Source organism: Diceros bicornis, chromosome 6, assembly GCF_020826845.1.
Source record: "Diceros bicornis minor isolate mBicDic1 chromosome 6, mDicBic1.mat.cur, whole genome shotgun sequence".
NCBI classification, from domain to species: domain Eukaryota; kingdom Metazoa; phylum Chordata; class Mammalia; order Perissodactyla; family Rhinocerotidae; genus Diceros; species Diceros bicornis.
The window spans coordinates 87,419,903-87,441,769 of record NC_080745.1 but is presented as its reverse complement, the minus strand read 5'-3'; the positions used below and the strand labels follow the sequence as shown (position 1 = coordinate 87,441,769).

The 21,867-nt window shown below is 52.0% G+C and overlaps 2 protein-coding genes across 3 annotated transcripts in view; both read left to right on the top strand.

Annotated features, from left to right (window-relative positions):
• The window catches only part of EEF1AKMT2 (EEF1A lysine methyltransferase 2), a 76,547-nt gene extending 67,610 nt beyond the window's left edge, over positions 1-8,937 (top strand). For both annotated transcript variants that reach the window (XM_058544241.1, XM_058544244.1), the window contains one exon: positions 8,847-8,937. In XM_058544241.1, coding sequence (XP_058400224.1) covers positions 8,847-8,925 — 79 coding nt within the window. In that variant the 3' untranslated portion in view covers positions 8,926-8,937. The remainder of the gene's footprint in view (positions 1-8,846) is intronic.
• Positions 8,938-9,015: 78 nt separating this feature from the next.
• FAM53B (family with sequence similarity 53 member B) overlaps positions 9,016-21,867 on the top strand; it is an 83,286-nt gene continuing 70,434 nt past the window's right edge. The window contains exons 1-2 of the mRNA XM_058544232.1: positions 9,016-9,111; positions 18,064-18,118. Of these exons, the coding sequence (XP_058400215.1) occupies positions 9,016-9,111; positions 18,064-18,118 (151 nt within the window). The remainder of the gene's footprint in view (positions 9,112-18,063; positions 18,119-21,867) is intronic.

Genomic DNA, 21,867 nt, shown 5'->3' with positions numbered 1-21,867 from the left:
TCATAAGGGAACCTGGGCCACTTTGTTGAGCCAAGGAGACAGGGTGGGTCCCTTTCTAGTCAGGTAATGTGACTACCAGTCCTTCCTCAAATGTGGGCCTTCGGTGGCCTTTGATTACCTGAAGGAATAGGCGAGGGAATGTATATTCATCCAGTTACTGGAGAGAACACCTCCAAGGACGCACCTTACCCTGGGGTGAGGGACAGAGGATGGGGTGAGCATGCCCTCTCTAAGGACAGCATGTGCTTTATACTTGTAGCGAGAAAGAATCCCTCATTCCCCCGAGGTCTGATGCAGCTGCATGCCAGTCATGTGGCTTTAGTCAGGTCCCTCTGCCTCTTTTAGCCTAGTTTCCTCACCTGTCACATGCAAATGGGAACCCCGAGTGAGCATGAGATTCAGTAACGGATTTAAATGTCCAGCAGGCACATCCCCCGAGTGAGGTGCTTGGAGGATTTGCAAGCATATTCCCTTCTCCCAGCAGTCCGTGCTGTAGCTGTGAAGATGTGGTCTTTGTTAGCCAGTTTACAGGCGTTTGACGGGAGTCTCCTCTCTGCTGGGAACTGTGCTCACCCAAGGATGTCAGTACCCGCCAGGGACGTTCTCTGAGCTGCCCCCACCTTACCTCCTTAACCTTCCACTTGAAGTGGGCAGAGCAAGGATAATTTCTTACATATTACAAAGAAAGAAAGCAAACAAAAGTGCTGACAAAGTCAGGTAGCTCACCCTGGGTCCCACAGCTCGTCTGGGACTAAGCTGGGACTGAAGTGGGGCTTCTGGACTTGGAGTCCAGTGTTCTTCCCCACTTTTGTTGTTGATTCAGCAGATGGACGTGGGTCAAGTTCCTGCTGTGGCAGGCTCTCTGCTGAGACCAGAAGATGACTGAGGCAGTTCTGTACCCGGACTGCACATGTGGAGGGGAGGGCTCCCCACAAGCACCTTGGGAATGGACTTGGAGAGGGGGGGCAGGGCGGGCTGTGTTGGAGGAGCAGCCCAGGAGATGGGGGCGCATAGACGCAGATGTGGGAAGAAGCCGCTGGTGTGGGAAGAAGCCAGCACGACTCCTCCCAGGTCTGGGAGCAGCCTGGCTTTCCTGGGAGGCGTTTCACCTTCTGCACGGCACCCAGCACAGCTGCCCATCCATGTGGTTAAGGAGGGAAAGCAATGACTTTATGTCCTAGCCCCACCCTCTCCAAGACACCCTCTTGCATCCTCACTTCCCCTCTGCAGTGGGACCCCTAGTGCTGTGTTTCAACATTAAGTTCCAGAAGATTGAGGTTTGGCCTGGGGTGCCTCAGGATGAGCTATATAGAGAAGGGGTGTATTCCGAACCCAGCATCTGTGCTTCAGCATTTGGTCAATTTAACTGAGAAACCAAATACAGGATAATTATGGTGAAATTTACAGATCTTGGAGTAGAAGGGTTAGTGGTTAAGACAAAGACTTTGGAGTTCCGCAGATGTGGCTTGAGTCCTTGTTTTACCCATCACAGCTGGGTGACCATGGGCCTGGACCTCAGTTTGTCCCTCTGTAAAGTGGGACGACCGTAGTTCTCACTTGTAGGGATGCTCTGAGGATTCAGTAAGCACGGGGCCTGGCACTGTTGCTATGGCTATTATGTTATTCATGCTTTGTTAAAAGGTAGACTCTGTATCACCTGTTGTTTCTGCATATACGAGACTAAGAAGATACTAGGAAAGTGATAAACAAAAATGTATTTTTTTCTGGATACTGCCTGTATTGTGGCGTTTCCTTAAAGCAGCACTGTTTGGTATTGAGCCTGTCCTTGGTGTTAAAATATTGACTAAAGAGATTTTGTCTGTCTCTGTGGTTCTGTTTGTGTGTTGAAGGTGATGAAGGGGTGGCTATCTTTTTTCACTTATCTTTTAGTAGGACCTGAAGACCTGGGAATCCGGGCTGAGGGAGTTAGCGTAAACGTTCCACTGCAGTCTGGGAAACGCACAGTCTCCAGACACATCCTCTTATTGAAACTCCAGACTCTCTCTCTAATATCAACTCGGTCTGGGAAAGCATGGGCTCTCGATAAAGTTCCTAGGCAGCTTTTAACTTTTATACTTTAAACTCAGATGATTTAGGTATAAAAACAGCAAGCAAAAGGCATCCCCAGGCAGATTAACTTCCCTTCTCTTGGCAGATGGAACCTTGACTGCCGACTGCAGGATTCAGCTCCCCTCTCAACCCTGCTATTGGTTTGTCACAGGATCTGGCAGAAGGCAGCATGACCCTCTGAGAAAAGCACTTCCCCAAATGTTCGTAAATTTGCTTGTAGATTCTATCTGCAGATAGCTTTTGTCACATCAACAACTAAAGTTATGAAGGTTTAAAAGTGCATGCGGCCTTCCTGAAGACCTTGTAGAATCGCTGTTTTCCTCCCATTTCCTTTGCTTAATGGGAGGGGGAAATGGAAGCAATGAGGGGAATGACTTGCTTGAGCCGTCAGGAAAATCTCTGTCAGTGCCAAGGTCATGTTTAGGCTTTTCTCTAAGTCCTGTGTTTAGGGTGGTGAGATATTCTGCTATAAAACTAACTTGTACAAGTGGTAAACACACAGGAGAAAGATACGAAAAGAAGGAAAAGTATTATTAATTGTCTTGGCGATTTCCAGCCAAGTGGTCAGTTTCTTTTTAAGAGATAGCCCTTCAAAATGCATTACAGAAGCATTTGGTAAACTCCTTTAATCGTCTTAAGAGCTGTATAGAATTTTAGAGTTTACAGAACTTTTTTGCATATATAAATGCATTTAGCATGTACCAGGCAGGATTCCCATTTGCCAGAAGCCGAGTGTCTCCAACTACAATGATATCAGACAGCTGGGTTCAAGGGCTGCAAATGAGTGAAGGCTCACTGAAGACTGCAGAGCAAAAGCAAGAGCATTTCATGTGAGGAATGACTCGTGTGAGAGAGCAGAGCTGTCCCCTGTCCCCTGCGGTGTCAGAGAGAGAGTGGCCTGAGCAGACAGACCTGGATTCAGATCTTGCCCTCACCTCTGCTAGCTGTAGGATCTTGGTGAAATACTTGATTTAGTTTCTTGAAGCCTCAGTCTTCTCATCTGAAAAATGGAAATACTACTAACAGCAATGCCTATTCATAGGAACGTGAGAGATTTAATGAGAAGAGCCAGGTCCCTGGTTGGTGCTGAGGGATGTGGAGGCTGGGGGTGCAGCTGTATGTGGACACATCGGGGTGGAGGCAGCTCTGGGGCTGGGGTGCCATGGCGCTGGATCCGGGGCCTCTCACTGACTGCAGGCAGCGTCGCTTGGTGCTCGCCGGTCTGTGTTAACCCTCTCGCCCTGCAGGCCTTTCTCTGGGCTGGGGAGCTCGGGGCTGTCCTTGGGTAGACACACCCTTGGGGTGAGGACTTGGGGGTGGGCAGGGCCCTGTGCTACTACATTTGCACCCAGGGAACATGAGGGTGGTCAGGGAAGTGGGATCATGGGTCAGTGGAAAGTCTGACTTTGCCTTTTGGTCTCTTGGTGGAAATCCTGGGGAAGATGAGTCACTGAGTAGAGGCTCCTGGAGTCAGAGCTAGAGAGCGCGCGTTCCCCTGAATAGGTTGGGCACCTGCCGAGGGGAGACCCTTACCAAGCCCTCCTACCACAAACAGCAGGAACCCCAGGTGTGTGCGGAGGTGGGGCAGGAGGCCCTCTGTCTAGCATCAGCACTGTGCAGGGAGTCTCAGTGAAGAGGTGGGAGGTAAATGCAGGGACAGGGAAGTGACAGTATGAGATTTAAGTACAGGTCAAGGAGACTGCAGAAGACGTGCTGGGTGATGTTGACAGACAGAAGTGCCAGCCACAGTGGCTACTTGTGCAAAGGGGAGTGGACACCGACGTCTGGGGCCTTCTCTGTACTGTGCTCTTTGATACATATTTTCTTATCTAAGTCTCCCAGCAGCCTCCAGAGCAAAGATATTATCACTTTCATTTTAAAGATGAGGAAACTGAAGTCAAATGACTAGCTCAAAGTGAAGGCCAGGGCTAATCCCACAGCAAATGTCCTCTCCTCGCCTTGCACACAGTCTCCTCAGTACAGGCAGTGGCAGCTATGTGCGTTTCTTTTTTTAAGTATTTATATTTATATATGGTGCAATTTACTCTTTTGGTGTTTAGTTCTATGAGTTTTGACAAATGCATAGATTGAGTGAACTTTTTAAATTTAAATTATAACTTTGGAGATCATCGTAAACTCACATGTAGTTGTAGGAAACCACAGAGAGAAATCCTGCGTACCCTTTACTGTTGTACTGTAGTACAGTATCACAAGCAGAAAACCGACACTCACGCAGTCAAGATACAGAACATTTCCATCACCACAGGGATCCCTCCTGTTGCCTCTTCGTGACCACATCCCACTCCCTCCTGCTCCCACGCCCCTGTCCCCAACCCCCATCTCAAACCCCCGGCGACCACTAATCTATTCTTCATTTCTATGACTTTATCATTTCAAGAATGTTGTGTAAATGGAATTGTGCGATAATTAACCTTTGGGGATTGGCTTTTTTCACTCAGGATAATTCTTTGGAGATTCATCCAAGTCGTAGGTATCAATAGTTGGTTCCTTTTTAATGCTGAGTAGTGTTCCATAGTGTGATTGTTCCATAGTGTGATTGTTTGGCCATTCACCCATTGAAGGACATCTGGGTGTTTCCTGGTTTTGGCTGTTATGAATAAAGCTGCTCTGAAATTCACGTGCAGGTTTTTGTGTGAACATAAGTTTGCATTTCTCTGGGATGAATGCCAAGGAGTACAGCAGCTGGGTCATGTGTTGGCTGCTCGAGTGGGCTTCTGAAGGCTGTGTTTGGGCTGGAGAGGCAGGGGAGGGGTGGGGGCCATGCTGCAGGTGGGCTCTGGTGGGAACCATGTGCCTGGGAGCCAGTCTGCCTGGGTTCAGATGTTAGCTCACCCTGTGTCCCCTGGGTGAGTTGCTTCATCCGTCTGTAAAATGGGGATAATTGAACCTGTCGTGTAACTAATATGGGTAAAGCATCTGGTACACAGCAGGTGCTCAGTAGGTGGAAGCTGTTCTTCATATGGGTTAAGAGAAAACCCAGCAGGCCAGAGCAGGGTCTGTGCCCCAGAGGTGGCCTCAGGAGCCCTTCACTTTGCCACCTGTGGGCTCTGGGGCACCTGCTTTTTACCTGGGGCAGAGCTGTGCACCCGGTTGTCCCCTCACAGTCTGAGCCCCTGGCTTCTCCCTGAGCAGTCCCTGGCCCTGTTCTCAGACTGGGCTCTAAGTCTCTGGACAGGCACCGGCATTCCCCAATGAACGTGGCCAGACCTATGCCACGGAGCAAAGGAATCCCACGGAATTCCAGATTGTGCCAGACTCTGCTGGTCTGGATTCGCCTCACGAGGTCTGAGAGTGTGCCGGATCATTTCAGATGTTACTACAATTTAGCCTAGTTCTAGAAATGTGTATTGAGCTCTTACTGTAATGAGGGGACTGTGCTAGGTGTGCAGAGGGTTTAGAAAAAGTCACTCTCAACAGATCCAAGCCACCAACTCTAGCCCCTTGGGGAGTCCCTGTGGCTGCATGATGAAGTCCATATTCAGTCCGGCATTCAGAGCCCTCGGTCTGGTTTGAATCTGTCTTTCCAGTCCCTTGTCCTGCTGCCCCCTCTCTATGTATCCTGTGCGCCAGCCATCAGTGTGCTCATCGTCCCCCCACCGTGTACAGGGCAGCTCCCCGTGCTTGGCTCATACTCTTCCCTCTGCCCCTATGCCTCTTTGCTTCCTGTTGAAATCTTGCCTGTTTTCTTTTTCATCAAAAAAGTATCATATGCACTGGATGAAATACTCAAACAGCATGTAAGGCTGTACAATCAAGGTGCTTCCTCCCACTCCAGAACCACAGTCTCTGGCTCAAGGCAGCCATGGTGAGGGGACCATGCTGCCCTCCTCGTCTTGCTGCTCTCACTGTGCAGCGTGTCTTGGAGAACAGTTCACATCTGTACCATTAGAGTGGCCTTGTTAAAATGCGGTGGAGGTGACGTGGTATTCCTTTACGTAGCAATGCCATGATTTGTGTAACCAGTCCTCTGTTGATGGCATCTAGGTCATCCCCACTCCTGGGCTCTTACAGGCAGTGTTGGGTGTTGGCCCCTGTTGCAAAGGGGTCTGTTCACAGCCAGCTCCAGTGCCCTCTCCTCTCTGCCTTTGGTAGACGTAGTGCCTGCATTCACAGTGCTCTCTTTCCGTGACCTCTGAGGACAGGGATTGCGCCTGACCTTCTTTCTCCTTTCGGCACCTGTCGTGTTTGCTGACCACTCAGTTCACAGCTTGCGTGCTCCGGTATTCACCCCCCTGCTGCCTCTGTGAGCCCTGGGCTCCTTAGGGGCTCCAGTGAGGATGGAGCTTTGAGAGTCAGACTGCCTGTACCACTGTCTCCGTCCAGCTTCATTTTTGGTGCATATCAGCTGCATCCGGATGGGCTAATGTGTTTCCGTGGCAATAGATTTCCACAACGTTGATTTTACTGGCTACCTACTGTTTCACCAGGGGAATGGGCCATACCATAGCTAGTCCCCTCTTGATGGAATTTAGCTTTAAAAAAATTTGATGGAATTTCCTCTTCAAAAAATTTGAGGGCCGGCCCAGTGGTGTAGCGGTTAAGTTTGTGTGCTCCACTTCAGTGGCCCAGGGTTTGCAGGTTCAGATCCCTGGTGTGGACCTGTACACTGCTTGTCAAGCCATGCTGTGGTGGCATCCCACATACAAAATAGAGGAAGACTGGCACAGATGTTAGCTCAGGGCCAATCTTCCTCATCAAAAAAAAAAAACAAAAACAAAACTTGAGAAGACAGGTGCCTGAATGTGCATTGATGAGAAAGGATTGGGACCCACAGGCTCCCCCATGAAACTAGTGATAATAGCTACTGTTTGTTGAACACTTCCTCAAGTGAGCCAGAGCTTCTCACCGAGCCAGGGGCTTGAGCTTGGTTTTCATAAGAAATACTAATCTTCTGAGGCAGGCCCTGTTGTCCCTATTTTATGGAGAAGGAAACTGAGGCTCAGAGAGTAACTAACTTGGCAAAGATCGCTTGGACAATACATTTCAAGAGCTGGGATTCCAACCCAGGTGTGTTTGACTCAGGATCTGAGCTTGTATCTGCCGAACCCTCTTGCCTTGTTAGGGAAGAAGGAATGTGGGGGAGGGCAGGTCACCGCCTGGGCCTTGAGCCAATGGCTGGCTGCCCCAGAACTGGATTGAGGTGGCACCCAGAAAGAAGGCAGCCACCATCAGGCCTCGCCTCTGCCACTGAGGTGGCACAAAGGGTCCCTTTGAAGGGAGAGTCCACCAACAACCCTCTGGGCTCTCTTCCTGCCTGGCGCGGCCCTGGCCCCTCTCCCGCTCCTGAGTCAAGCGTCCAGGGGACTGGCGGGCATTTCTGGCTCAGCTGTCTGGCCAGAACTCAGAGGAGTGGTCTGAAATTCTTTCCTTGAGCAGATCACACTTGGTCAGAATGTGTCGCTTCTAGACTGATGCGGTATTGAAACTGTGCATCAGCTCTCCCAGTGTGACCAGGAGCCGGCAGACTCCACCGGGCCTCCCTTCCCCAACAGTCAGGCCTTTGACAATGTATTGATTCCTCCTCCCCTTCCCTGCTTGTGCACTTTGGATGAACCTTGTTTTCGAAGAACAGTAGAAGGTAATTTTCCTGTGCTTGCCAGCTGGCCCGTAATTGAGCAATTTCAGTAACACCCACTGTAAAGTCTAATCGAAGTAAACAGGAAAATATGATTTACAATCTGGATGGCAAGTAAATACCAGGGTGCAATTAATTTTTACACAGAGCAGCAGATTCTAAAACATTTTCCCGCACTGAGCAGTTTGTTTTTAATTACAGATCAGGAGCTGCCTTTTTATTTATTTATTACTATTACCATCATTACTTTTTACTTTTTGATGATAATCTTCAGGTTGCTTGTATCCATGTGACTTTCTTTGAAGGTGTAACCACAGATGGGGGGTTAGGATGGGGGAATTAGGGTCAGAAAAGTTAATTTGTAAGGAGCGATTTTTTAGACCTGAGCTGAAGGCTGCAGTCTCTCAGCATTTGCTTGGTGGGAGATGATGGTGGATCGGGGAAGAGGTGCTGACGGGCTGTGCAGAGTGGTGATACGGGGGGGTCCTGTCACTGCTGGAGCTCAGAGTGGTGTGGGCAGGCCCTCCAAGGGCTGTGGCTGGGCTTGGCTCCTTGGGAAGGGAGCAAAGCTACAAAGGCCCCCAGTGTTGCAAATGTGTCATGCGGAAGCATGGTGCTTCCAAGGATGGGAAATCTGTGCCTTTCAGTGGATTCTCCTAATTCTTCCAGTAGCTTCTGTTCATAACTGGTTGGAAACAATAGTTGTCCTGCTGACTGTGGGTCCCCTGCTGCCCGTTGGCTGCTTGAGGGCCGACCCCTTCAGTTTTGGACCGTGGGGTTGGTGCGTGTCTGACCCTCAGCCTCCTTAGGCATAGGCTGAAGCTGTCTGCAAAGCCAGCTCAGTGTAAGATGTTACATGACTTGAGCACACTTTGGGGACAGCAGATTGTGAGCAACTCAGACGCTGAACTATGTCTTAAAGGTGTCATGTGGTTGAACTGAGGTTCGCTGTTGTACCCACCAGGGTGTTGGCTATGGGGAGGCCCCAAGGCCGGCATGGGGGGTGGCGACTCCGAGAAGGTGATTTGGGTCTTCGTGGCCCTCTCAGAATGCATCTCCTTCAGCAGGGAGGTGGTTCCATTCTTGACCAGGGCCCCTGCCTGGAGGGGAGGGGGGAGCTCTCTCAGGGTACTCTTCTTTCTCAGTCCTGAATCCCTTTGCCTTTGCTTTGTCTTTCCAGGGAATTGACCACACTTGGCCATTTCCTAGAAGAGCGTCACCCTGAGGGTGAGTGGCTGATGGGGAGCTGTTTCTGCTGATATCTGTCACCTGGGAGGTACCCAGGACGTCTCCTCTGCCCAAGTCTGTCCAACTGAAGATGGCTCGTGCCCACCCTGGGATGGAGCCCCATGCCTGAGGTCCTTACCATGGTGATGATCCTAAGTAAAAGCCTCGACAAACAGGGAGCTGACTTCATAGCATGCAGGACCTTCAACCCTGAGCTGGTAAGGACCTAGTAGGCCTCATTTCTCTGAGGTCCCTTTTTGAGGCTTGGTTTCCAAGTGGGGCTGTGGACTGAGCTTGCAGGCTTAGCAGACTGAGTCCAGAGTGCACAAGAGCAGAGCTCTGTGAGATGTTGCAGGCCTGCCAGTAGGGCCAAGTAACCAGAGCCTGGCTAAGTATTTGCAAGAAGGAAGTATCCGGCCCAGATTGGAGTCCTCTGGTGAGTGAAGAAGGGAAGGCCAGCACCTTGGTAAATAATACCAAGCATGGTTCTGTCGCCTCTGCCAGGCTGAGGCCAACATTCCTTCTGTTCTCCACCCAGTAAGGGGAGGTGGTTTCTAGAAGGGGGGTGGTGCCCTGAGTAGGGGCCAAGATAAGGGCGTACCTTTAAAGGGTGGTGCAGAGCGAGAGCTGTTGCCTCAGAAATGTCAAGAGTGGGAGACAATGGAGAAACAAGGCATGGTCTGGCCGCCAAGGTGGTGGGCCGTGGTGACAGCTGCCCTCTGCCAGAGTTGTCCTCTGACCAAGTGACCTGATGGGCTGGGCCAGAGAGACAGACAACACGGCCTTCTCAGACCGCGAACAAAACAGCCTCCTAACCCTCCTTCCAGCCCTAATTCCTCAGAAGTGAGTGGGGCTGCTCCCCTACAGAGGGAGCGGCAAGTCCCACTCAGACATAAACATGCTTGTGGGGGAGTTTTGCAGACAGTTAAGTCCCCAGGACTCTCTGCAGCTTCTGTGGTCAGTGGGGGGCCCACTGTCCAGGGTCACTTTGCCTGGCATTCCTCCTGGTGCCCTTCACAGCCCCTCGTGAGAACCCACACTAGAACCCTCGTGGGCTTCTCTCCCTGATCTCACACCAACAACCAAGCCGAGAGCAGGCAAGTGGGTCTCTCGCTCTCACAGGAGCATCTCAAAGCCACTGAGACCTGTGTCTACTCCATAGGCCCTCACAGAGCACCTTGGGTGTGTCAGGCACTGGGCTGGAGGAATTCCACCAACAAAGATGCATCAGGTCTCTGCCCATCACCACTTTCTTTCCAATTTGCATTTAATATCTAATGTAATTAGATTCCTTCTCGCCATCCCCACTGCTGCCACTCTGATCCTACCTGCTGTCCTCTCTCGCCTGGATTCTTGTGGTAACTCGTCCCCGGCTTCTGGCTCCTTTAGCCTGTTCTCCACCCAGGAGCCAAAGGGAATACAAGTCAGATCTGTCCTCCTTCTGCTCGGAACCTTCCACTGGCTTTCCATCTCAGGCTGAGCAAATGCTAAAGCCCTTACTAGAATGTACAGGGCTCCACATACTCTGCTCCCCATGACCACTCTGCTCTCTCTCTGCTACTCTCCCCCATTCACTCTGCTCAAGCCACGCAGGCCTCCCTGCTCAAACATGGCAGGCACAAGCCTGCCTCAGGGCCTTTGTACTTCTTTCCTGGCCTAGGACACTCCCCTGTAGCAGGAGTCTCTCCCTCGCTTTCTTCTCTGCCACTTGGCCTAAAATGTGATTTCACCCCTGCCCCTACTTCCCCACCCCTACACTTCCTGTCTCTCTCCCTGTCCGCCCTTTTCCCTCTTAGGCTCTTAGGACTTACTAACATTTTGATCTTGTTTATTGAATGCTTTCTGCAGTAGCATGTGAGCTTCATGAAGGCAAGGAATTTTGTCTCTTTTGCTTGTTGCTGAATACCTAGTGCCTGAAACCAGGGCTTAGTACGTGGCAGTTGCTCAGTGAACGCTGTGGAGTGAATGAGTGTGGGTCTCAGGAGCTCAGCTTTTTCTCAGCTCATCATTGTTTTAGTCCTTCTCTGGCTGCTGCTCAGGTTCGTGGCTCAGGTTGCCCTGTTTTCTGTTGTTGGTGGGTGTTTTCCTGGTGAAATCTGAAGAACACACCTATAGTAGCTCTGACCAGAAAGGAACATCCTCCAGGGTGAGGGCCTTCTGGAGGTCCCAAGGGAGGACCTCTGCCGGGTTCCAGTTGTGCTGTTGGGACAGCCCTGCTGAGCTTGGTTCCATCTTAGGTGGCCTGGCTTGGGTTGGCTGTGGAGCTGGTTCCAGGGCACGTGGTCAGCTGAGCCGCTCTTTCAAGAGACATGGCCTGAGCCCCTGCCAGGAGGAGTGTGACCTCCCAGCCCTAGCTAGGGAAGAAAAACTCATCTTCTCAGAATAGGAAAGGAAGGAAAGTCAAGGGAAGCAAACGGGTCATGGAAAGGGGCTCCGCCCTGCTCACTCCTGCAGCTTTACAGATGAGGGTCTTCTCTTTCTTCCCAGACTCCCCCTCCCCTTCTTAGAAAGTCATAGGCTTTTCGTCATTGCCCAGCCCACAGCACAGTGCTCAGGCCATCAGTCTTCCTCCTCCTCTTCCCTCCCCTTGACTCCCAGATAGAAAGGACAGCCTGGGGAGGGGACTCCTTTGGGAGGGGGTTTTCTTGTTTGTCAGTTTGTTGGCACATCACACCTTGTCAGCCATGTACCTGGCCTGGCTTAGTTCTGCTTGCACAGGGCTGGTGGAAGCACAATGTGGGCAAGCGGGCAGGCGGGAGCATGGCTGAACCCAGGGCTTCGGAGGGGAAGCATGGTCTGTGTGCTGCTTGCAGAGGTCCTGTCACCCCTCCCTCTCCTGGAGCCTCCCCCCACCCTGCTGAGGGACAGGGGTGCATCCGTCTCTGCCCTGTTGTACAGACAGGAAGCTGCGGCTCAGAGAGCCCAGGGGACGGGGGGGCCCAGGTCACACAGCTGGCGAGCTGGGTGCCAGGGTACAGGCTTCAAGTCCAGACCCTTGTCTACTCCACCCAAGGCCTTCAGGCACGCCCCAGCCCTGCTCCTGAGGATGCAGTCTTCTCAGGACTCCGCTGGGCCTTGGGGAGAGGCATAGGCTGTAAACAACTGAAGAAAGACTGAAAATAATCTCAGTCTAGTGATGATATCCAACAAGACAGAATGTAAGATAAACTGATGTTAGAATTTGCTCTGAACAGCCAGCAAGGTTGAGAGGAAGTGGATGGGGGTTTCGCTTTAGCTTCCAAAACTGGTAACATCATCCTCATGTAAATACCATCAAGATAACAACAGGAAAGATGGAAAAGCATTTCTCTTTTGTTTTCTAATCAGACTAAGAAGAGAACAGAAGTGGGGGGTTTAAGATTAAAAAAGAAAACATGAATCACCACAGGCCGCTTTGGAATTGTGGGAGCAGGCCCCAGAGCCCTAGCAGTGAGGAGAGAAAGTCTAAAGCTGCAAGCGAAAGTCACCCGGGACCACCTGGGGGGGCCGTGGAAACACCGGGTGGAGAGGCCCAGGGCTCCCTCCCCTGGGGCCTGGCCAGGGCCCCTCCCTGTCCTCTTAGGAGCCTGTGTAATGGTCTCTTGTTCTCCTTTTCCTAAAAACTACTGGTGACAGCGTGACTGCCTCTACTCCCGAGAGAGATGTAGGAAAACAGAAAAAGGGACTGACGTGTGCTCCCCAGCATAGAGCCCGCCTGGCCCGGGAGAGATGGCCGAGGGCCCGCGGTGCCCCAAGCCCCGGCTTGGCTTGCACAATGGGCAGCAATGACGGCACTCGGTTCCCCTTTCCCCTACTCTGCCGGGTCGCTTTCCTCTGCCGAATGGGCTCTTCCTTCTAGTGTTCTAACATTAGCTGCTGCTGCTGGAAGGCAGCCCAGACATTTGACCTTGAGGGCAGCGTTCCCCCAGCTCCTTCCGCACGCCCACGCTCCGGCCCAGGGCCTGTTCTCTCACATCAGAGGGACCATCTTCCCTGGCCAGGCCTGGCCTCCTTTCCCCAGCAAGTCTCCCAGCCCTCTCTCAAGTCTGGAGACCAAAGGGCGCTGTGGGTGCACTGCTCCAGGGCAGAGGATGGATTGTGCCTCTAGGCCTCCTCACTTGCCCCAGACTCCCCAGACAGGTATTTCCCAGAACAGCTGACACTGGCTTTTGGAGCAGGTACTTCCTTCTGCACTTGTCAGATTAGGAAGCCAAGGTTAAGTTATTTGCCCAGTCAGAAGAGTTAGTGGCCACGTCAGGCCTTGCACCTAGCTGCCTGGGCACCAAGGGTCTTCATAGTCCCTGTCACCTGGAGTTGGCATTGGGCTCAACAGTCCCACCCAGGTTCCCTGGCAGGCCACGGGCTGGCCTGAAGTTAAGAATTCAGAAGTGCACAGCGAGTCCATGGCAGTCTGATGCCATCCATCCTGGGCAAGCAAAGACACCAAGCGGCCTCCCGTGCCTTGGCTAACCCTGCAGCCTGGGGAGCAAGGGCTGCTCACTCTATCTCCATCAGCATGTTTGAGAGCATCCACCCAAGGGCACTACTCCCTTCTCAGCTTCTGTGGCCTGGCTCTCCCTTCTGCTTTCCACTGCCACAGTCTCCGTCGGGTGCTCTGCTTGTTCCCTTCGAGTGCATGAGTGTGAGCTTGTCCACGTTGCGTTGTGGTTCCCTGTGACATTGTGTCAAGAGAAGGAAGCAGTGACGTGACTGCTTCAGTCAGTAATCCACAGAAGAAAGTTATGAAGAAGCACGATTATGACCAGAGATGAGCTCTGCCATTTTCTGTCTGAGCTCGTTCCTCATTAAATAAAGACCTGAATTGTGTCTTTAAGTCAGAACTTTTTTCCTTAGTCAGACAGATGGTCCCTGAAGCCTCTAATTTGATTTCTAGCTTTTGCCTTTCTTATGGATTCTGATTCTAAAACCTTCTCTCGTGATCTTAGGAATCTCACAGAGACCGGGCTCTGCCCTGGGGTAGGCTTGGGAACAGAGGCTTCACAGTGGGAGAAATACCATGGGGAACTGTGCTTATTGTCCTACTTCACTGCAGACACCAGGCAGGGCCTGGGCGCTCGCTTCTGTGCATACGCTGAGTGTCTTGTGAAACCCCAGAGGGTGAGAGCTTCTCCCAGGGCCTGTCGGGCCTCACCATGCAGTGATTGGCTCACCCTTCCTGCAGCGGGTGCAGAGGGTTCAAAGGGTTAGGAAGGCTGGCTGCAGAATGGCACAGACCAGTGGGAATTTTATCATATACCAGGTATAATGGGAATAAAACAGCTGTGGCCAACCTGGAGCCCTGTGGGAACCTCGGTCTTGGACCCTGGGAAACCTGCCAGCAGTCAGACACACTGGGAAGCCGTCTGGTCTGTGATGTTCTGCCTGCCCCCTGCCAGCCCAGCCTCATAGATGAGGCTCAGAAAGCAAGACGGGGACCCCCATCTCATCTTAAAGTCTGGCACGAAATTGGCCAGGGTTCCTCCGTTGTAAGCAACAGAGACCATCTCTGGCTAACTTATACCAAAAGAAAATTCACTAGAGTGACCCGAGAGAGCTACGAGACTGGAGGAGAGTTGGTGAATGAGGCCTCAGAAAGGGCAGGACAGAGCAGCCAGGAGGATTTTGGAAGCAGGTGCTCATGGCAGGCTCAGGGCCTCCCTGCTGGGTGACCAGCACCAGCACCCCCTTGGTCCAGGATTCAGAGCCCCAGAGTGAGGAGGGTCTGGTCAGCCACACCTGCATCCCGTGCCAGGGGAGGTCAAGGCATCATCCCACCAAGACACTCTCCAGTGAGGGAGGCGAGGAGTCCCAATGCAAAATTGGGGTGCTGTTAGCAGCAGAAAGGGGACTGTACCACCGTGCATTTTCACATGCTCAGTGAGGGGAGCAGGAGTGGGGTTCACTGGGAACAGGGAACGTAGAGAAGGTGTTTCTTCAAGTTGTAAAATCTCAGTGCGAGCAATCACCGGTCCACCCATGCCGTTGGATGCAGAGTCAGAGGCCGGCATGGGGGTTGACCCCAACTCTGTCTGGCTGGTGCTGTCTCCCCTTCCTCACCAAGTTTTGATTTGGCACGAGCCTAGCAATTTTGGGAGGCAGCAGGTTCCGCCCAGTGAAAATCCGTTTCCATTGGCCCTGCATCTGCCGGGTGTGGGGCAGCAGGAACGAGACAAGCTTGGGCTGACAGGTGGCCATAGCAGTCGGTCAACAGATAGTCACGTGGCACCTGCCTGTGCTGGGAATATTGTGGACAAGACAGCAGCCTCAAGAAGCTTAGTTCTCAGAAGGAGCAGAGAACAAGCACAGAAACAAATGAACTGATGCAGGCAGTGCCAATGCTAAACATGTGGAGAAAAGCACTGATGGGGAGGGCACCCTTCCAGCTGGGGTGGTCAAGAAAGGCCACCGAGGAGGCCACATGACAGAAATGAGATGCAGAGCCCGTCGTGTAAAGACCTCACTGCAGAGGCCCTGAGGTGGCAGCGAGCTGGGCTGGTGCCTGCTGAGCTGCGTGAGTGAGGGTGGGATGGACAGAGGCAAGGTTGAGGACGCCCGGGCTTGGCTCATGTGGGCCTGGAGGGCTGCGGGGAGAGGGGTTGGCCTGGATCTTATTCTGGTTGCTGTGGCAAGTCGTTGGAGGGTTGTAAGCAGAGGAAGGACGTGGGCTGGCCTCTGCTGGGTTCTGGGTGGAGAATGGAGAACGGGCCCAGGGCACAGGTGGGGACCAGTTAGGAGGCTGGTTTGGTCTTTCAGTGGAGGGCGGTGGTGGCTTGGAGTAGGGCAGCAGAGGAGTGAGAAGCACTCACATTCCGAGTTTGTGCTTTCTATCCTGGGAAACGGGTCTACAGCAAATGCAGGTAAATCCTTGCTGAGCGAATGAATGAATGAGTGAATGAGGGCCTGGGGAGCCTCTGTGCACTGGCCCAGTGGCTTCTCTCTGTGGGCACAGACCCCAGCACCTCTGGCGTCCACTCATGTGTCCACATTCCCTGGGAGGGCCCTGAGGTGCTCCTCTCTCTGGAACACACCAGCTTAGTGGAAGGAAAAGGCCAGTGAGCAGAGCTCCACTGACGGTCAGTGAGTCAGGTCACTGGTTTGCTTCCTGCTGTTTCTCTAAACCCTGAGTCTTCCTCAGTGGCACCTATGTGCCAGCACAGCAAATGAGCGCTCCAGCGTTCTTGCTCTCTTCTGCTTCCCTGGCCCCATCCTGGTTTGGGTTTGTGTGGGCTTTCAGCCTGGGTAGCTTTGTGCCACACAGCACAAGGGTGGGGCTGTGGTTCCCCGCTGGGTGCTCCTATAGCATTGGAGCTGTCTTCCTTGGCAGGCAGGGCCCATGCCATTGGCCAAGCCCAACCTCTCTCTCTCTGAACCTTCCCCTAGGAGCCGAGGTTGCCTGGAGGCAGGGCTTGTGAGTGTTTGTCACCGCACTCCCTTCAGTGACTTTGGTTTGGGTTCTCAGTGTGCATCCTGCTGCCTTAAGCTGGAAGGGAGGCAGACGCAGCCGTCTTTAACTCTTTCCAGATATTTCCCCGGATGGCTGTAGATTGGATGGTTAAGTCACTGTGGAATCCAGGAGGGTGACCTCCCCTAAAAATATAACGACTGTTTTAAAACGAGGAGGGGGCATCGGAGAAGGACTGCCCCATTCCCCTTCGCCCCTTGTGAGCTCCTTCTGGTCCTTCAACACCAGCTCCGGCGTTTCCCCCAGGAAGCCAGCACCCATGCCCTGGGTCATCTCCCCTCCAGTCCCACTTGCTCTGTGTTGTCGTGGTTTGTCTGTGTGATTGTGTCCTCCCTGAAATGGGAGCTTCCTGGGGTCCAAGGCGGGCGTCCTTCACCTCTGCATCCCAGGCTGGTCAGGACAGACCCTTAATAACCTGATTGGATGAACACATTGCTGACCAAGGACAGATATCTCCGAATCGGGCAGCTGGGGACAGGGGTGAGGGAGCTGGCACAGGAGCTTGCCACCCTCTTATCTGGGTGGGCCAGGTGTTCCTAGTCAGCCCCACCCTCGTCCTTCCAGGCCTTAAAGAACCAGGGCCTGGGTTCCCGCCTACTTCTTGGACTAGAAGCCTTGCATGTCCCTGTCATCTGGGGCTCCTCTCAGAAGTTGGAGCCCTCTATGATTGCTGACTCTTCTGGGGCTGGGAGTTTCTTTCACCATCGCGTGGTCAACCCCTAGCACAGCCTGCACGTAAATACTTAACAGTACATATTTGTTGAATGAGTGGTTGAAGAATGAGTGAGTCTTTGGAATACTTGAGGCAGACCCTTCTTCTTGGGGCCCCGATGGGCACGATCTTCTCTTTGCTGAGGCCTCTTGACCTGTGCCTCAGCTAGTGCAAGAAACCCCTGAATGTTCCATGCTCAGGTTACCGTGCAGCCATGGAGCAAGTGCCTGGACTTGGGGTTCTTCTAGGCCTCACTGGCCTATTTTTCACTGAATGGCTATAGCGTTCAGCTGAGGCTTAGGTGTGGGTTTAAGGGAAGATGTAGAATGTTTACAGTGGAAAGGGAAACCATTGTGGAAATAATGGTGCCAAGGAGTTCAAAAGCCGTAGCTGTATGTGGAGACCAAATATAACCTCTGAGTTTCTGTTTCAGTTCAGAGAGGATGCCTCAGGGGGCCTCGTAGCCACAAAGCAGCCTGCGGAGCAGAGGGCCACCTTCTTGGGCTTTACCTGGTGCTTCTGTGTAGAGAAGGAAGAGCCATTCTCCTTGTATCTTGAGGAGAGGGATTTGGGGGTGGCAGACGGGTCTCTGTTCTTCACTCAGGGTTCTTCTTGTCACTGTGAGGTCCTCTCCTCTCCCAGCCTGGGCTGTGGGGAGGCCTCTTTACAGCCCAACTCAGTGAACTGTTTATATCACACCTCCTCCTGTGCCCTCCTCCACATCACTCACATGGAAAAATCCCCCAATGTCAGAAGTCATGGGGCTTTCTGGTGTGTTTTTAAAGCCCATTAACTTGATGGACTCCATAACTCGCTGGAGACTTCGGACGAATGGTCCAGGCCTAATTATGGGCAGATGTTGTCTCTTTTAATACTTTTTTCTCCTTTCCCTAGTCTGATGTCGGCAAAAGGCATTTACCCCTGTAATTGTGACTTTAGCAAGGGATCAGTGCAGGGTCGTGTGCAGACGTGCTTCTTATGACTTGAAGAGTGAATAGCTTTTCTGGTTGTTTTCAGCACACGCCAAAGAAGATGAGTCAAGGACCGACACTTTTCTCTTGTGGAATTATGGGTGAGTAACCAAGGTGGCTGTGAATGATCCTTCTCTAGTCCTTTCTCCAGGGCCTGAGTCCTCCAGGTGAGACACTAAAAGCACTTTCTGGACACAGGTTCACAAAGAGCAGCCGTGGGGACTCTTTTCTGTGTGCTTTAACTCTTTCAGTCCCAGCGGTGCTGGAGTGGTACAGGGGGCTGCTGGGGCTGGTGAGTGGACGGGCACTGGTGAGTGGTTTACAGATATAATTTCCAACGATAACATTGAGAGTTTCTGTCTGATTGTTAAAGTAATCGTGTTCATCTTTTTAATTCAGAAAATGCACCGTAGTATAAAGTATAAAACAAAATCTCTCATAGCCCCAGTACCCAGTGATAACTACTGATAAATTTTGCTGTATTTTTATGTTCTCTGCACTTTTTACACAGCCAAGTCCAAGATGAACGTATGATTATATAAAAGTATACATAAAAATATTTGTTTTACTTTTATTTTTTTTTTGTTTTACTTTTTTCACTTAGTTGTAGTTACCATCATTTTCCCACAGCATTAAGATTGTCTGTTCCATGCATTTTAATGAGTCTGTAGTACTGCATTGTGTGGATGTATCAAAATGTATTTAACGACCTAACTGTTTCTTGGTTGTTGGGTAAAAGGGCTGTTTTGTTTGCTGTTGTGATTAACAGTGACTAAGTGTCTAAGTCTTCGTCTGCCTGTTGGATTATTCCTTAGGATAGTTCCCAGGAGTGGAATAGAAAGGCTGGAGGGCAGGACCATTTTTAAGGCTCTTGCTTCATATTGCTGACATCTTTCCAGAAAGGTTGTCTCCGTCCCCTATTCCTGTGCAAGTGTGGATTACTGTTTTTTGTAAGAGGGCCGAAAAGATGACTGTACTGATTATATTGATTTCTCTGTGCTCCAAATGATCGGGCACAGTTTCTCCTTTCACCATCTTTCCATGACTTCTGCCCCCTTTGGGGATACCTTACCAGGTGAGTTTCTGTAATGTCTGCATTGAGGTGGAAACCAAGCTTCCATGTTAGGTAACCACTGCAGGCTTTCAGATCTCCAGTTGGTCTTCGCAGGACTGTATGAAATCTTTCTTGCCTTTTTTCTCAGCTCTTTCCCTCTGTGCATAGTGTTTTTTTTTCTTCTTTAGACTCAGGTTGCCGTAGATGGGATGATGAGGGAGGAGGGAGTGCTGGGTACGTCAAGTTAGTGTGTGCTGGGCACTGCTCCTTACATGCACCATCTCCTTGACTCTGCAGCCCACAGGGGGTGGGCAGGGGCACTCCATTCACATATAGGGAAACCGAGGCCTAGTGAGGTGACCCCTCCCCTAAGGTCCCTGGGGAGGCAGAGTTGGACCCAGGTCAGGGGAGAAGGGAGATTGTTTTCTTTTCAATCACAAGCCATTGCTCTGTGGGAGAGCCCCAGGCGGTCCTCTTGATGCTGCCACCCAGAGGAAATGGAAACAGGGAGATCACCTGGCCTTTCGTGTGACACACTTCTGAGGCCTTTCCCCACATGGGGCTTGATTGAACCCCTCATTGGTGGTTAACGGCTCTCAGCAAATCCTCAGCGACCCAGCCACATGGCCCAGAAGCCTACCTCACTGCCTGCTTCCTGGGCCAGACTCACAGCTGAGCTGTGGTTGAGCTGCCTCCCTTTGTCATGCCCAGGAAGGGGAGAGGCTCCCGGGCACACCCAGCCTGGACTTGAGCTCCTGGCCACACTAGTGCACTGGCCTATGGAGATGTTGCTCTTTATTTCACGGCCATCCAGGCGTTAGGCTTCCTTGCCCTTTGCGCTGAGTACTTTGTAATAAGGTGGAGCTCTTGTGGGTTTATGATAGTTGCTGTGGGGCTCAGGTAGTCCCTCTGAACTACTTAACTTTTCCAAGCCTCAGTTTTCTCACCTGTAAAATGGCTATTTTGGTAGCACTTGCCTCGTAGGCTTGCTGTGAGGACTGTGTGAGATAATGTTGGTAAGGAGATTGGCACAGATTGAGCTCTCCATAAGTAATAGGTGAAACAGAGGGCTGAGACCTAAATTGAGAATCCCACTCTCTCCAAGAGGCCTCCGTGCCCAAGCAAAGGGACTGCCGCGGTTTCCTTGGGGAGGGGTATAGCTGGGGGGAAGATCCTCAGGCCCAGACCAGGGCAGAGTCCCAGGGGACGGAGGCACGGGGAGAGGTTCTCCTTTCAGATTGTCCAGCAGAGTTCATCTGAGCCTGCGGAGCCCAGCAGCCTGCTTTCTGCCAAGAAGGCCTGCTTTCTACCGGGGAGGCCTCTCTCTGGCCCAGGGTTTCCACCAGGGCCTGTGCTGCTGCTTCTCCAGGCTCTTGTTTGCAGAGTGGCTCTCAGGAAGCACTCCATCACTCACGGCCTTGTCTCCCTTCTGCTTTGCAGGTCAGCGCCAGGGCACTGCCAGGCAATAGAGGAGCAGCCGGCAGCAGCCATGCTGGTGGGGGTCTGTGGACCCCTTCGTCCTTCTTCTCGCCTTCTCTCCCACCACATGCTCAACTTTCTGTTCTCAGCTCCTCCTTGATTCAGGAAGACCGTGGCCCATCTGACAGTGTGCAGTACCAAGGCTTTTTGTTTACCACCGTTCATTTCAGTGGCTTGTTCTAGTAGTACCTACTGTGGGTCAGGCACTTGGCTCAGGGATGGGATGAATCGGCCCCTGCCCACAAGAGGGTTTTTGTCTAGTGGAGGAGAAAGATTGAGGAGCAGTGAATTCCCTGTGGGTTAGGGCAACTTCCACAATACTTACCTACAGCGGGCCCTCAGAACTATGGGCAAATCAGACCATCTTCCTGAGCCTTGATTTCCTCATCTTGCAGATTACAAGTGTTTGTGGGACTTAGACAGCCGCACAGAGGAGGTACTGGCTCAGTCCCTCCCACCTCCATCCCTTTCCTGCACTTGCTGAGCCTTCCCGAGTCTCTGTGCTGGTGGAAGCTCAGGTGACTGCTCCTGCCCATTTAACCTATGAATCAAGGTGTGCCATGAGCATCCCAGGCAGCGAGATTTCATCTTAGCCATGCCCGCTGTTCAATAGCAGAGAAGAGAACACCCTGTGGGTCCAGCCAGACTTTCAAGAGGGTTTTGGGCCCTTCCAGGGCTGGACAATGCTCAGCAAAGATAAAAATGTCATATTATTATAATCACCAAACCCCCTGCCTGTCTCCTGGAGATAAAGGACTCATGTTCTGACCTGGATCAGTGGAACTCTCCTGTGAGAGCTGGGGACAGCTTGGCCCTGTGACTCTGGGCATTTCCCTCCTAAGCCTCCACGCACGGGTCCTAGCTGGAAGCCAGTATGAGTTGGAGTTTCATAAATGTTAAAAAAATCCAGGCAAGTGCATTAGGGTGGGGAGTGCAGCGCCTGTTTGCTTCCTCTTAAAAAGCTACCCTTTCAAGTAGCTCAGCCTCCTCTGCACCCATTTAGATAGAATGCCTTGCTAATATCATCAAGTGCTCACAGCAGTGTTGTTTTGAATACTTCATGCTGCATTATTGTGAGCCGGGTTGCAGGCTCCTCCCCAGCTTTGTCTCCCTTCCCCACCCAAGTTTGGGAACTTGATACGAAGAAGTAGCTTTGTGGTTTTCCAAATTGGGGGAGAAAACACAGCCAGCGTGAGGTGTGTATGGGAGAAGCAGGGCAGGGTGGAGCCACGCTGCTGCCCGGCCTGCTCTGTTCCAGAGCCCAGTGCCCCTTAGTAGGGTGCCAGCCCATCCTGGTCACTGCAGGGCTTCTTCTAG